The 17,460-nt window shown below is 35.2% G+C and overlaps 1 protein-coding gene across 9 annotated transcripts in view; it reads right to left on the bottom strand.

Moving 5' to 3' along the window:
- Positions 1 to 17,460, bottom strand: part of LOC119829676 (septin-7) — a 30,249-nt gene that overhangs the window by 4,480 nt on the left and 8,309 nt on the right. For 4 of the 9 annotated variants that reach the window (XM_038352303.1, XM_038352302.1, XM_038352301.1 and 1 more), the window contains 8 exons: positions 7,101 to 7,427; positions 6,773 to 6,932; positions 5,744 to 5,954; positions 5,007 to 5,262; positions 4,474 to 4,669; positions 3,489 to 3,657; positions 704 to 782; positions 35 to 255 (listed from right to left, as the gene is read on the bottom strand). In XM_038352303.1, coding sequence (XP_038208231.1) covers positions 35 to 255; positions 704 to 782; positions 3,489 to 3,657; positions 4,474 to 4,669; positions 5,007 to 5,262; positions 5,744 to 5,954; positions 6,773 to 6,932; positions 7,101 to 7,427 — 1,619 coding nt within the window. Of the gene's footprint in view, positions 1 to 34; positions 256 to 703; positions 783 to 3,488; positions 3,658 to 4,473; positions 4,670 to 5,006; positions 5,263 to 5,743; positions 5,955 to 6,772; positions 6,933 to 7,100; positions 7,428 to 9,119; positions 9,266 to 13,494; positions 13,835 to 16,005; positions 16,580 to 17,460 lie in introns of those variants that run through there. The other 5 variants (XR_005287817.1, XM_038352295.1, XM_038352296.1 and 2 more) reach the window with 3 other exon arrangements.

Below are 17,460 nucleotides of genomic sequence, written 5' to 3'. Positions count from 1 at the left end.
TGGTGCAGGCGTGGAGCGGCGGCGTGGCACTCACTCCTTGCTGTTCGCCTCGAGCGAGCGGCGGCGCAGGTCGTCGAGCGAGAGGCCGGTCTCCCGCTCCCAGGCGGCCTGCTCGGCGTGCAGCGCGCGCTGGCGCTCCTCCAGCTCGCGCGCCTGCGCCTCGAGCGCGCGCCGCGTCGCCTCGTGCCGCCGCGCCAGCTCCGCCTCCGACTCTTTCAGCTTGGCGCGCTTCTCGCGCACTTTCAAGTCGAACACCTGCAATTGTCGGAATTCGTTGTATTCTTTACTGACGGCCCGGTTCCGCCCGTCGTATAGGTGTAGCCTGCGGCATTCGTGATCACGTACATAGCCAACAGTGTGAGTATTATTTAATTCGTCCAGCAGTTCCTGAGATTGGCGTTCAAATAAACCAAAAACTCTTGGGCTTGGTGGAGACGACATTACAAAAATAAATTAAACTACGTATTATTACGAGTGACTTACTTTGTAGGCGAATTCACTCGAGTGGAATGTGTTCTGTCGCGTAGTTATGAGAAATAATTTTAAATAATGCCTCTATTTATGCAATTCAAATTACTCTGAGTAACAATATTGGGACATACTTAATTTCCATTGGAAATTAGACGCAGTAACGGCAAGTCCGTATTGAAAATTTCCATTAAGAATTCTCGTTAAAATATAATTTAAAGTTATTGATACAAACCTGTTCCATTTCACTCTCCATTTTCTTCATCTTGAGGTCATGTTCTCTCTTTTCCTCTTCCATTTGAGCTAATGGATTCCTGTAAAGATTTATGACAATTTAATAGATAAATGCTCATTCACCAAGTGGTATAAACTTCTAAATAAAATTGTATGTACAATAATAAATCTAGGAAAATACAATATACATTGCCATGCAGTTACCAGTTTTTACAAAGACACAAATCGGGTTTAACTTTTATTGCTTAAATTTAAATCAAATTTAAGACTTTATTTGGGAAATTGTTGACATAAATATGTGCTTGGACGAAAAGGCAGTAATGAAGGACTAAAAGTGAATTACATTTGTGCTTAGAAGTTCGAATTTATGTGGGTAATTAAAAATCTTCTTTACTAATATAATATATTCAACATTTTGAGTGTACTCATTAATTAAGCATTACAATGAAATAACAACATCCAATAAATTATACATACATTGTCTCAAAATATCATCTCAAAATCTAAAAATATATTAAGGTTAGACACACACCATGCAAATAAGAAGGAACATAACAAAGCTTTAAATATTAAGGATTTATTAATTATTAATGTGGATGCGATGGAACTTACCACACGGTCATGAAACTGTTCATCAGTCCTTGCGGGCAGAAACTGAACACCAACACAACCAGAGTTAGCATACCAATGGCTGTGCACATTCACATATCACAATGGCATTGATAACATCCTATTTTTTTATGTTTTTGAGGTAAGTACTCAAAGATATGTAGAAAACCCAAGTCTCACACAAATGTAAAGCTGGAAAGTGTCGCTAAACACTTATTTATTATACCTACGAAGTCAAAGCTATCCTCTTAACATATAATTGTTCAAATTCCTCCTTTTGCGAATTGTTTAAAGCTGTTTTTATGAAACGTAGATGCGAGTTAGACGAGACTATTTAAAATGAGCGCACAATTTGGTTTGTTTGGACGTTCTTCGAAACGTAGAATGTATATCTTGTGGTTATATATACATCAAAATGTACCTTATATATTTTACGTCCTTTATACAATCTATGGTACTCATCAAAATATTAGCTATTGTAATTTATGAAAATGACACAAATGTTGATTTATTCACGATGGTATTTCAATATTTGTAATGCGTTTGTTGTATTTTGTTTATATAATTATTATTGAAAACCAAACCATTTCAAGATCGTAATGAATACGTAAATATAAACAGTAAAAGGTAAATTCAATTCAAACGTAATACCATTTAAAAATTAAAAAAAAAAAAAACACTAAAAATTTGTTTCTATCTAATGTAATCAAACGCGTTTGTAATGAACGTTTACGAAAGAAACGTTATTCAGTGCATCACAAATTTGCGAATATTTATGCAAATGGCCAAGAAAAATTCGATGTGGACGCAATATTCTCAGGCCGCGTTCTCATATTTCGCCGATTACTTAACAATTCAGTACATGTGCAAATGAATTTCAATAATTAGCATGTGTACATTCACATTCTCCCCGCGAACATGTTAGCGCTACGTAACGCGTGCATTGTTTTATTTGGAGCGCAAACACAGTAATGAAAACGATGTCTGTTTGAATCAATTGTGATGTAGGAACAATAACATCGATGCACTTGTGTGACACACGCAAATTAGCATCTTCATGACTTATAATGTAAACGATGGACAATAAATTGTTATTAATGCCATTGCGAACGCGCATGAACGGAATATTTATTATGATTAATGAAGTTTGTGTCATGGATATTTTAAAAGCATCGTAATGAAAAAAAAAAACAACAACTTTTTAGTGTCTTTTCGGAACGTAAAACAATAACTGATATGCTCAAAATAATCCATGACGAATATAAATGATAAGTATTAACGAGTTTCATTACTGCATGCCCAAGCACGAAACATATATGCAACTATCGCATTAAACTAGAGTAAAATAAAAAAAAAACATAAGATTTTACAGAGCGTACATTGGCAATTTGCTTGAAAACCGTTTTGAAGGTGACCAGACATGCAGCAATGAATATCAAATTAGAATTTGGATAATGAGTTAAAGTTTTGGATTCAGCATGTTAATGTTAAGTTATTAAGTCTGGTCACCTCATAGCGGTGACGACACTTAAGTTAGTAAATACCAACCCTGTCTACTTAGGTTGTTACCATGCCTTCCATTGAACATCTAATCCATAGCAGAGTCAAGACTAAACTGTTTACTGTTACAGTAGAGGTAACACAGTTAATAGTTAGAAAGGAAATTTAGATCATAATATAGCATGTGTGACACACCTGGCGCAGTGCTGGAGCGTACTGTAGAAAATACAGTGAATTTGATGTGTCTATGCTTCAATTACTTTTACGAATATATTTTTAATTTATTTATTAAAATGAAAAATCTACATCATTCAAAAATCATAATAAAGTGTATGAAATTACGACGTGAACAACAAATGTGATACTAGAAAGGATTAAGGGATTACCTTAATTGTATTTCAGCAGTATTTATTTGCAAACTATTGTGTACAAACTGAAATTGTGATTTGTGATAAAACTACCATAGTAATAGTTGCAATACTAACTAAAATGAAACGGAAAACCGTGTATCAAAATATTAATTAAATTCCACTCATGTCCTTTAGATCGCACAGTACAAATGTTCATTGATTAATTTGAAATTGCCGTAACAATAGTGCATAAACACATCCAATTCCAATTGGTACAGTACGCCGCGGCCAGGCGCCAAGCCACGTCCGACGAGCATCAATACATACTTGTTCGAGTTGATTCTGTGCGGGATGCCGTCATGCGAGAGGCCAGCGAGCTTGCGACACCTGTAGTTCTCGTAATGAACCGAGCTGGTCACGTCCTTCAGGTCCTGGAGGTGAGTTCGTATCACCATGTTCCTCAGCGCCAGGAAGTCGCAGTGTTCGAGGTTCTCAACTGGAATTCATTGATGTTGATCAGCTTTAAGTGGTTTGTTGACCGGTTTGATTGGCACGGTACTGATTTGATTAAATATCGTTGATAGGTATTGTTTTGGATGTGGCATTCGATTGTTTATTGTCACTGTATTCATGTGATACTGTGTATAGATGATTGCTAGTGAAATAAAGGTTTGACCTAATAAATTATATCTATTTTCCTCATTATAGCAACTTAATGGCAATCTCATACATTTTCAACGAGGAAATTTTACAGGCCTTCATTTATAGATTAACTAGTTGCGCCCCGCGGTTTCACCCGCGTAAGTCCGTATCTGTTATTCCAGTTGTCCAGCTGCCTACGTACCAAATTTCATTGCAATCGGTTCAGTAGCAAGTAGAAGAGCAACAAACACACACACATCCTTACAAACTTTCGAATTTATAATAGTAGTAAGATAGGATAGGATTATTATTTTTCAATTTTGAATCAAACAATATTATTTGTTTACAATCACTTTCATACAATTAGAGCGCCGCACAATCAATTACTTTCAATCAGTTTTAAGACTACTAATAACTCACTTCAGTTGTAATTAATATATATACTAATATTATAAAGCTAAAGAGTCTTGTCTTTGGTTGAACGCGCTAATTTCAGTAACAAATGATACGATTTGAAAAATTCCGACAATTTTAGACAGCTCATGATACTGCCTTCCGAACCGGTGGTAACTGTGTAACATGACGATTCAAGTGCTTCTATAGGAAGTCTAGTTGAACGAATAAACGTTTGAGTGTGAGTTTGAGTTAGAGTTGGAAGCAAACAACGCACCCTCGGCGATCCCCCAGGGGTACTTGCGGCCGCGCACGCGGCGGCCGTCCTGCTCGATGACGGTGTTGGCGCCGACGACCGCGTAGGGCACGCGCGCGCGCAGCGCCTTCGTCGCGTCCGCCGCCTCGCCCTCCTCGCCCGTGCTCTCCGGGAAGTCGTAGATCTTGATCTTGTGCTGGCCGATCTCTTTCATTATCTGCAACCGTTGAGATATATTAATGTCCACTTTAAACTACTGAACGTTATTGGACATTCGCCCCGTTCGATGCGAGTGGTCGACCCCGTCGATTAAAACGAAACGGAAAATAATGAGGCTTTATATTGGTGAAACAATTTACAAAATCGGTTCAGTTTCGGAGCTCATTTGGTACAAACCAACTACACAAAACCTGCACATACACATATAGGTATTTGTGAAGGAATATAACTTTTTTGTTTTCCTTTGTTTCCACTGAATTAAATGAAAGTCTTCATCCAAATTTTCCAATACTTCTAGCTAGGTGAAATACTGTCTACAACTGTATCAATCTTACCTGTTCTTTGAAATCCTTGCATTCCTCCGGCGTCATAGTGTCCGCCTTCGCAATGACGGGTATGATGTTGACCTTATCGCCGAGGCGCTGCATGAACTCTACATCGAGCGGTTTGAGCCCGTGGCCGCTGGGCGCGATGAAGTACAGGCAGCAATGGACGCGCGTGTCTGGGGGTGCCGCCTGGCGGGTCACCCGCGACTCGGCGTTCAAGAACTCCTCGTATTTAGACTCCACGAAATCGATAATGGGTTGCCAGCTATGAAATTCACATTATTTCGTGTTAGAATGCAAGTAATTTTCTTTAGAAACATACTCTAGATTTCTAGAGAATATTGGTTTCTATACAATGTTAATAATGAAACCGTTGAATGCATGGATGTTGTTGTTTTCATTTCACATGCTTGTGAACAGTAATGTAATGAGAAAGATCTCATAAAAATTATTAGATTAGAAAATTCAAAGCACATTAAAGTTATTTATAATTCTGATCATGAGACCTCATTTACGTAGTAATAATTAAAGCTTAAATTTTTTTAAAGTTTTAGTTTTTTCAGCTCATTCTAAAGTGTAATCAAATTATCAAATAAATTTAAATGCTTCGTTTGAAACAGTGTCAATTTCATTAAATATTTTGTCTCTAAACTAGTTTCAATAAACATGCAAATATTGATGCCAGATTTAAAAAATAAGATCAATATCATACGAATATTAAATGAGCATATTTATAACAAACATACCAATTGCTGTTATCAACAGCGTCTCCAAACCCAGGTGTGTCCACGATAGTCAGTGTTAGGTTAACTCCATTTTCTTTAAGGAGCACAACACTGGTTTCGACGCCGACCGTCTTCTTGACCCGCAGCGAAGGCCCGGGGTGCTTGTCCTTATCGTACACATCGGTCAAAAACAACGAATTGATTAATGTCGACTTGCCCAAACCGGTCTCACCTGAAAGTGTAACAGTAAATCATCGATTAGTAACGTGATCGACGAATACGCGCTAAGTGAATCATTCCAAAACCTGAGCTGTCCTTGTCATGAACGAGACGATATGTATGTGTATGCATGGTTCAAGTGTCAGTGCTACTTTTAAAAGGCTCAATTAATTAATATTATGAGCGTCGCAGTCACGCACAGTCTGACCGCGATCATGGAGACGGTCTGCCCGTGAACACTTTCGACATTTAAAGTATCCGAAATGTTATAATGAATAAACCGAGTTTAATTCAAAAGAGCAATTTCTTCACTGAAAGTATAATACTCGGGTGAAATCAACCATAAATTATGTTGGTAAAACTTTACATTTAATATGCATATGTATGCAGATGGAATATTTCGCCACGTCACATGTAAATGCTGAACACAATATGCAAAATATAATTTTTCAACACAATTCCAAAAGAAAACCGGCAAATTCCTCAACGTTTCGTGTGGTTCGATTGTTTTATGATTCATCTGTTTCCTGCTAGTACGCAAGTAACAAACATGTGTTTGTAACGCAACACGCTAACCACAAGATTTATAAGTACACTGTAAAGCAATATTAAACTTATCCATATTGTTCACATTAACTAAATATATATTGCAGATATTTATAACACTTAAACAGAATTATACCAAAGATTTATTCCTTTAATTTCGATAGTCACATTCTTGAAAGTGGTTTCGCTTAACTTGGTATTCATGTGCAGTTGAACAGGTTTAAAATGTAAGAAATTTAAATGTACTTTTAACTTTAGTAAGATGAAATAATTCTTCCCACATACCGACAACCATCAATGTGAATTCGAATCCCTTTTTAACAGCCTTTCTGTACACTTGATTGGGTAGATTTGCGAATCCGACATATCCATCTAATTCTTTGGTCTTAGGCTTTTCTATCTTAGGTATGTCCGGTTTAGGTGCAACTGGTGGATGATCTGGTTTCTGACAAAAAAGGGATAAATGAATTTAAAAAATATCCTTTGTTACACAAAAATTACAACTTAGTTAAGACAGTGACCTAAATTAAATGTATTGTACATAAGCATTATATAATTCATTATTACAAGTAGGTGCACAAGTACCACAAACTATATCTAAGTGAATACAAACCTTTATAATGTTTTCTGTACTTCTGAGTGGTGCTGGTGGCGGCGCGGAGGTTGGTACCGGCGGCGCTGGCATCTGTGGTGGTGCACTCTTCCCAACGTCCACCGATGCACTGGAACTCAATTTATTGGGAGGAGCAGTCCCATTCGCCTCCAAATGGTTGTTCTCTTGGGGCTCCGGTAGCGTCGCAGCACGCTTCGCGAGCGCGTCCTTGATAGAGGAAGGCGCAAGCGGCGGAGCAGGCGGCGCAACGTTCGGCAGCCCCGTTGCGCTCACTCCGCCGCTGCTCACCGATTCCGACTTGAAGAACAGCTCGCGTTTACTTTGCAACTGCAAAAAAAATATACAAATATCAGTATTAGATCCAAACTTCACCACCTCTAACTGGACCGTTGAATTGGCGTGGTCAAACGGGGCGCATCGTGACGTGAAAGAAAGATAAACAAACACACTTTTGCATTTATATTATTGGTAAAGATTATCATCAAAGCAGATGACTAGGTAACCATGATCCTTACAAATAAAACGGAAGAAACAAAATTACGTATTAATAATACATAATTGCATGTTACTGCTTTGTTTGAACTCCCACTGCGTTATATAGGCATTAATTCGTTTTTGTATTGCGAAACATCGCAGCGCTTGATATGGATAGGTAGAAGTCTACAGCTGGCTCCAAGACCGGCGCGGCGGCGTCAGATGACTCATCGATAAAAGACAAGTGTGTAGTGATATTATTATACTATTTATTACAACATGCTTTATATGCGAGTATCTATAGAAACAAGAATAACAATATTGTAATTTGAGAACCTTTAATGGGTCACAATAGCTTTCTCTTGCAAAGGAATTCGATACACTACAAGAATTGCATAGATACATATAAGTATGACAAAGATACTTAATTTTTCATGATTTTGACTGAGTTTAAATGGATATTTCGTTTTATAGCTACAATGTATTAGCGAAACAATGAGTCATAATCGGAAGCTCTGTTCATAACTACGCAGGTGAATCATATACTTCTTAACACTCATGATTCCCAGTCCAAGCCGAACGTAAATATTACACCCGTACGCAACGAACGATGCCTTTGACAAGAAACCGTAATAATATTATGTAGCCACTTTAAAAGGTCCCGTTATAGAAGGTCTGCGTACACTTCTCGATAAGTGAAATATTTACGAATAAATCCTCATACGAAAATAGAGTGTAATAAATTAAATATACAATTTTATGGTATTTTAATATGAGACGACATTAAAGGTGATATAATGATTTATTTGTTTTCTTTGTCATTATGAAGTTTGAACCAAACTGAACAGTCAAGATTAATTTTATCAAACAATACGTTTGTTACTGCTTTACAAAATACATATGCATGTGCATGTGTTTGAAGTTTCAAGGAATCGATCTACATATATGTTTTGTTCTACCAACGGAGTAACATTTAATATTATTTTCTACACTGCTCTTCTGAAGAAGTTATACCACTCTTAGAAAGCCTTCCTTCACCGTTAACAAATTTAAAGAAAGAAACAGTCTTCATTAATTTCTTAATAGTAAAATAAATCTAAAGCGTATGGTATATTTGAAACAGTTTTTATAAATGAATAAAAATTGATTTTCTGATAATTTACACAACTTATACCAAAATCAAATTAATTTTCTTATTCTTCTTTATAATCAAATTTATCTTAATCATAAATCATGTCTCCCTAAATATGTAATATTATTCTATTTATATAACAATTTTAAAACATGGTCATTCAAGCAATTTAAGTGAAGTAATTAACTAATTATTTCTTCAATCGCAGCTAGCACTTTGCCTTATCCGGAGGAATGTTTACTAAAGTACGTGCAAACGATGATGTAAATAATACGAATTCAATAAACATAACAGTATTACGTTTATTTTAAGACTAACAAACAAATACTTTTAGAGCATTTAAGATTTTAAGAACAATATAAACCAATATATTTTTAATTAAGCGTTATATGTGGGCACAAAGTTATACTTACATTATTTGATACAATTTCTGTGTTGATTTCCTTAGAGACTTTAGTATGATTCTTACTTTTACGCATAAAGCGCGTACAATTTTTGAACATTATGTATATCCATGGGAAGTGATTACGAGAGTCCAGCGTGAGTTGAATACGTCTGAACAATTTTATTATGAGCAAATAAATGAGGAAACAATCATCCAACTGCCACAACCACAAATACCTATCTAACCTTGGCAGGAAATTACGTAAAATGAAAATATTAACCTTCATAAACAACTGAACATAATTATTAGTCTAAATCAAATTATAACATAGTTTACTAAAGCCTGAAAATGGCCCAAAAAGGTACTAAATTAATTAAAAAAAAAATTATACGCCTAAAAACAGGCAACCATTTAAAATGTTTCTTTCACTGTGGTTCCGAATAAATAACATCAATGGTTTCAATGAATAACTGCATTCTACAGAATGGTACTCTCCATGTTGAACTGAAATTGGGGTAATCAGATTAAATAAGTAAAATGTAATAAATGACATTCATTAATATAAGCATTCATTTCGATCAACTGCATTGTTAGCTTCAAAGGTGTGTATTCATTAGGTGACAAAATGAGATGGAGCATGAAGTGCACAATGCGCAACATTAACGTCATGCAACATTGAACAATATGGCATCAGGGGACACATTTTATTTTCTATTGTAACGGAACCGGTTAAATGCACAATGTGTCGGAGTGTTCTTAAAATAAAAAAGAGTTAAGACTCTTCGGGAACCGATTAAAAATTTCCTTTCAACAGGGCTCAATGACAAAGAGTCCTTCAACGTTGGTGGAGATATCTACATACCTACATGCTGATTTGCACATCATCATTTCTTAACTTCCTAGAGAGGCATTTCACAATGTTTACATCCAGAATGTACCCGTCTCTTTTTGTTTCTTAATATATTCAGAAATTGTCAATAAAATATATATGTAATAAATGAACTAAATATTTATGTATAATAAATGAAACTATAAAACGTTATAATTAATGAACTAAACGGTAACATAATTATAGTATGGTCGTAATACTGTGTTTATAGGATAACGTATTACGTACGGCAGTTGTTTCCTCAGTTGTTCCCTTAAGTCGTGGACAGTTCCGTTGCATGTAAATTCAATAGCAAAGCAACTCATAGGCTTCCGGCGGTTAAAGACCTTCCATAGATTATAATACCAGTCAGCCCACGTAATAGATATATATTATTGAGAATATTGTAATCACTTATTATATGCAAATAATTAGCTTTAATAGTACAAGAAACTGTTTTATACTGAAATTTATACTTTGAAAGGATATAATCATTTCAACAAAAAAACCGCCTTCAAATGTAAGAAATAGACCAAATTTAAATCATAAAAATCGGTTCAGTCAGTAAAAAGTTATGATTAACAAACACTAAAAATATACAGTCGAATTGACAACCTCCTCCTTTTTGTTGAAATCGGTTGAAAATACATGAGGCAAGTCTAAATCAGAGTTATACTTAAGATATTTTGCAAAAAAATGTATGAACCGACGAATAAAATCTAATTCTACTTGACAAATGTCAGCGTACTGAAACCTGATTAACTGACTAACAAGCACAACCGGCTACCTCTATAGGTACTAACATCTAACTAGGTCTGACTCATTGCGGTCAACACTACAATTGGTACACTTTTCTTTGCAGCCTTCACGATTTACATTAATGAATTTTCTAGAAATTGGAATGATCCCATCTTCCACCTTCTATCAAAAAAATATTCTTTGAGCATCTAGATTAATGTGTCCGCCTTTGCTCGATACTCATGGCGTTACCAAAACAAACTTCGTCGTTCGTTCCACGGGAAGTAAACATTAATGGGCAAGTGCACGTGCGTTAACATCTATAATATGGTCCGCTATAATACAGTTAGCGTCATACATACATAAGCCAGCTAGCGATTGACTTTGTGTAAACGCATTTTCGTTTTGATATCGCAACTGCGTGTACACATATGTATAGAGTATTTCTTCATAAGAAGGAGTTTATTCATGTATAATGTACAGGTTTTAAACATATTCATACCATTCAGTAGGAATGTAAATTGCTAGAAATGTGCAAAGGTAACCGGTGGTTTATTATATCGTTTATGATCATGAATTGATAATGAGCATTAATTATTTATTTTTATCGGTATATTACTTACTGGTTCTGCTTCACGTTATTTCTTCGAAAGTTATTAATTAGTTTTTTTTATATTCTATGCCACACGTTTGTAATGAAATTAACCTATTTTACCTTAATCATATTGATACTACTTTATAAATTATAGGTATAGCCAGAGGTTAAATATAAGAAATGGATAAGAATTGTCAATATGTAGTCATCACCTAGCCATAACCATAGATAACAAAACAAAATTAGATAAAAATTATCTTTTGTTTATCTGAAATGTAAACTAATGAAATAAAACTTAGTGGAGATTATATTAAGCGAGCAAGTAACACTATTTAGCCTATAAATTTTAACAAAACTTTAATTCAATGAATTTATTCGTTTTTATGCAATTTAAGATTTACACATACATAATTTCGCTATACGTTCAAAGACGATTAACTGTTATTTGGGTCGATGCTGTTCATTTGCCATTATACTTTCTCTGCACGTTTCTGTGAAGTTCTTTCCATCCGCATACATTGCGAGTTCGTTACTATGGCAAGCAATCATTATAATCATATAAAATTATTGTTATAACCACTTACATATAATTGTATTTTATCAATTATTAGAGATATGTAAATTAATAATATTTACTTAATTTATAAACCAGAACGTAACATTCCTAGTCTTTTAAGTTGGGTTTGTACTTCACTGTATAGCTTAATATATTAAATATTTAATTCAGTTAACAGTCCAAGAAACAGTTGCAGGTATTACATTACAATTTTGATACAAAATCAAGCTTCTCTCACACACAGTGCGATTTCCATTACTTCTTGCATTATTCATGATACGAAGTCGCTGCTAACATAACTTTATTTATACAAAAACCTACCATCACGGAGTATTGGAATGAATAATTTCCAAAAAAATAAAAGTAAGTAGCTTTTCAGTTACATTTAAAATTGGATTACAAAAAATCAATTTATCACCTTTCTGGTTCGTACCTAATAGTAATTGAGTAGGTGTTCTTTTAATATATGGCAAAGCAGGTATGGAGAATTAAGAGCCCAGGAAAAACTATGACCTTTTTAATTAAGGTTAAATTAATTGACACTATTTAAACTACTACAAGTTGAAGCAACTTATTGGAGAGGTAAAGTGGAGGAAATGAAAAATCGGCCACAGGGCCATATCGGTTCAAATGTTCATTGCAAACTGCATACTGGTTCTGTTCCCTCCTAACATGTGTCTTACCAATATAATTATTTTTTACAACAAAAAGTCACCGATGCTCCTGGGCGGAGGATCATTTCAAATTCTAAACTTGGACCAAATTACATTTTCGTATTAAAAGCGAAAAAAATGAAGCCAAATTGAAAAACTCAATTGAAAAAAAAAATAATATTATTTAAGCATAATTAAAGAGGTATAAACAAATTATCCTCTGCATTAATAAGTTCGAATAAAATTATCAATTAAAACATATTGAAGCAAGCAATATAGTGATACATAAATAGCGTTAGACTTATAAACCATCTCCGTAAACAATAATTTTAAATGTAAACGATGATAAGAAATCATTACGAAAATATTTAAGTATATCAAAAGACGTAATAATAGACACAACTAAATAAACTTGTGTCCCAAGACACATTCACTGCTTGTGAACGTCTAATGCGGCTGTGATTTATTATATATCCAAGAACAAGTCAACGACCTAGTCGCAGACTATTAGAAATGGACATGGTTCACATTTGTCTCTAAGCTATAGCAATCAATTGCGAATAATTCCTTGTTAATTATTCAGATCTTCCTACTTATTCGAACAGTTAGTCCATTTAAATTTACCATTGAACCATGCAAAACTAAAAAAAAAACATTATTTAATAGAAGTTATGACGAGTGATAAATTTATTTTTAAGTAGGGAAAAGCTACGCACGCGCTACAAGTCAACATTTTATGTATTTATTAAGGGATATTTAAATCAAACTGCCTTGCAATGTTATCTTGAAATTATCTAGGCGCCGACGGTCGTAGCGGCCCTATGACGCTCACGTGTCGCGACGCTCTCGTCCAGAACATATCTATGACTGTAAATCAATACTAACCAACAACTACTTCATTACATCAGACTTTAACCCTATTACTTTAGACGCTAAGCAAATGTACTTCGACATTTAAAATGGTTTTTATTTCGACATTTAAGATAGTTTTACCTCGACTTTCCTGCGGAGTGATAAGTTCCTCCATATCTCTCTAGGACTTGTCCAGCCAACTTTGGTTTTATCGATTCCGCTATCGCCGACACTGCTCGAACACCTAGCAAGTTTGGTATGGTGAGCAGTGCCGTTAGTTGTTGCTCGATTAGCCATTCCACTCACAAAAACACAAATATAAAAGCGTCACTAAAAGTTCAGCTAATCTTGCTTACACATCACTAAGTCGTTTAAACATTTTAGAAAACATCGTTTCACATTTACAGATACTACACGAACTCGATTTCTTGAAAACTAATAAGTTAATAATAAAGATTAAGACCATTGAGGTCTGTTTTAACTTGAGGCACGCTCACGTCTGTATCAGTTTGAGGTTAAGTTACCGGCACTACCGGCTGTCGGTTGGCAGGGAACACAAGCCCCCGTGCGGACCCTATCACACGGAACGAAGACACGAACAGATGTTTTTAAACCTTCTTTTTTATTATTGTAAACACAACCTTATTGACAATAGTTATAAGCAAGAATCGTCATTATCAAAAAAAAAATCTTTTGACGTTACTATTTATTTTACATATATATAAAATTACATTGCGCGAATTTAACACTTGTTAAATAAGATATTTACTTGTAATGTTAATTTTTTCAAAAATAATGCAAGAAACTTATAAGTATTAATTTGAGTGTACAAATTTGTAGACAGCAATTCATCTCAAAACTTGACACACGTATGAAACAGCTTTAGTTAACTCAGGTATAAGTTAATTATAGCTGTACATTTATACGTGTAGACGTAAAAGGATCCCGAGACCGTCACACCTATACCCACCAGACTCACAAAAGCAAGGACAATTTACGCTTTAAAGATATAAAACAAGAAGAAGATTAAAACTATTATCAATCTTATTGTTTCCCTCTTACGGTCTAAAGTGCACAAGCATTCAGGTGCTCTTGTATCATTATAGTTTGCAAATTACAAATGCAAGAAGAGAACGTGCCCTAACCGCTTTTGCTTGTTGATGAAAAAGTTTAAACTTAAACCAATATGGCTTCGAAAACCAACGTCTTTGTAACATTCAGGTTTTTATTTCACCGAGTATAATACCCGGATGGTTTGTTAATGTGTAAATATTTGAACAAAAACTTAAATGCATTGTCAATTCCTTATCTGCAAAAGTTTCTTAGTCACTGATAACGTTACTGATAAGAGAAATTCTAAGAAGACGGATAACAAACAAAAGGTCTCATATATGAGTACTTGTGTAGCAAATAGCTCTTTATGCATATGTGCAGTTATTAATGATCCATTCATCTTAAATAAAACAATCATTGGAACTATGTTCGAGTAGAAACAACAACGGAATAACAATAATCTCGTTATCATATTTGTAGTGTTACAAAGAGTAGGTATTTTGCGAGAAGGAATAAGGAATGCTGTAATGCTTTGAAGATCGACATTTTTATTGGGCTTCTGAGAATTTTCAGGTCAGGGTGCGACCGTGAAACAGTTAATGTCTGTTTACTGAATTCGACACATGCGAGCAGAATGGCCGCCGATGCACGGGTTATTTTTAACCCCGTAGGCATCAGGGTCACTAACCCGATCTGTACTCCCGCGACAAAGACCAGTCTTATCATAAGGAACTTGCGTGGGAATAAAGAAAACATATCCTTAAGGAGAGAAACAGAGAGAACATGCGGTACGAAGCAACAAAAAAACGAGCACTAAAATTTTTCTACTATATACAATAGGTTTATCGTAATTATTAGTTATTGTTTACATTCAAACATAAACAAAATAACATGACAACGAATTAAGAACCTCCTTCATTTTTTGAAATCGTTAAAAATGGACTTGAAGTACTGTATTTGAAAACATACTCAAACAATATTTTTTTTTGTAATAATGTAAAAATGAGACGGTAGATTAAATATAAATACACCTTCATGAATTCAATTTTGATTGTTCAATTCAATTATTTAATTTTTTTTTTTAATTATATTAATTATATTGTATTACATAAAAATATCTTGTTATATATTTAAGAAATAAAGAAAGTGCACGCACAACACACTCTTGTCCTAAGTAAACCATAAGCGTTTTCGACTACAACATAGTTATTGTGGGGATGTATTTTATTTATCATTATAATTTTACTGCTATTATAATAAATTCATATTGGATAAAAGATGATTGAATCATGAATGTTTTAATAAATGTAAAATAACAATTCAATTAAATTTCTACGTATAGAATATAGGTACCACCGCGTTTTGCGTTTATTTTCTAATACCAAAAGACTGATATAAAAAATAATCACATTATTATTGTTTTATTAAAACTACATTTAAATAAATCGGTAAAAAAACCAATTAGAACTTTAGAACCCATTATATGTATAAGAGGGTAAGGACGACTAAAATAACTAAAACTCCCTTTTTTGGGGTGCGTTAACTTCGATTAGGGGAGCGAACTGAGGGTGAATAAGATGTATGGTAAAGGGGACTCACGGTGGCTGTATCGGTAAGGGTAACGGTGGCTGAGGTAGGTCCACCATTCGTCGCTGCAGTATTCGGCGCTAAAGTGCTCGCCACCTGATTATTTGCATTTTGTTCTATAATGCGCTGTCGAAGCGCTAGTCTTTCCAAGCTTGCTAGTCGATGTGATCCACCAGTACCCTCTCTGTCCCTCTCCCTCAACCCGGTCGAGCTTAACGTGCTTCCAGCACTGAACGATCCACTATATTTTGGCAATGTCGGCGGTGGCACGGGCCTAGCGGAACCTCCTCTGCCAAGTAGCGAGCCGCTGGACGTATACGCATAGCTACTCGGAGTCCCAAGAGTCGCTGTACGAGGAGCGGCTCCGATTCCATTGAGAGATCCATTGGTGCCATTGACGGCGCCACCATTCACCGTCGTTGCACTGCCGTTCATCTCCTTAATTTGTTATTCGTCATGCGAGTATTACGAATCACACACTGTGAACAAGAAACCGATCGCGAGTTCGGCCAATATAGGTGCGTTCGAGCGGGGTGCCCGTCGGAGGCGGTTTGACAGCTCGCGCGGTGCAGACAAGGCGCGCGGGCGGAATCATACGGCGCCCCGCACTCGACGCCGTCGCCACTCGCCATCGCCGCCGACCCCAGTGGTATGGTAGATCTTAGGGCTATGGGGATACGACTTTCTTTAGGAGGGTTTAACGCATTGTTGCTTCTCTGTCAAGGTCAAATCCTGAAATTCTTGGCAAACTTAGTCAGGAGATCCGAATGCGTAATGCCTTAATGGACTATGAAACCTTATGTTTAATATGTAGTACAATATTATTTTTGTAAATGAATTGAAATATTTTTAACCACTGCTTTTTTTATTTATTTTTAAACGTTATCTACGTCATGTAGTATATTTAGAGTAATTTTATTGAAATGCTTTTTGAGTAAGTACCTAATATTAAAATGCAAGACCGCCGTATAAAACTAAAACAGTTATTTACTTCAAGCAAATAAATAGTAATGGGACAAGGAAAGTGTGTACTCAACGGAAAGGAGGAACATTAGATTGATCCGTATTATCTTACAATGAATGGATTACAATAGGTGAAAGAAGGAAACGGCAATGTACTACAGTTCAATAACCTATTCAAGCTTGAATAAGTATTAACTATATATTTATATATTAAAATATTTTCCCAAAGTACAAATCATATAATTTTAAGAAAAGAACGGACTTGTTTATGTTTAATAAGATTATATAATTTTGCTAACTTTGATAACTTTTTCAAAGATTTAACGACTTTTTACCTGTATTGCAAATATCAACACATAATGTAAATCATGCAAGCTATTCGAAATAGAAAGTGTTCCGTTCCAACGATCTCAGTTGGTGAGGGAATTAAGTTTTATAAACTACATCGGATTTATTACCTTTCATTTATAATTAGATTACACTATAAGCCGAGCATTGATTGCT

This window comes from Zerene cesonia, chromosome 10, assembly GCF_012273895.1.
Source record: "Zerene cesonia ecotype Mississippi chromosome 10, Zerene_cesonia_1.1, whole genome shotgun sequence".
Lineage (NCBI taxonomy): Eukaryota > Metazoa > Arthropoda > Insecta > Lepidoptera > Pieridae > Zerene > Zerene cesonia.
The sequence above is the reverse complement of the archived record's forward strand: the minus strand, read 5'-3'. Positions and strand labels throughout refer to the sequence as shown.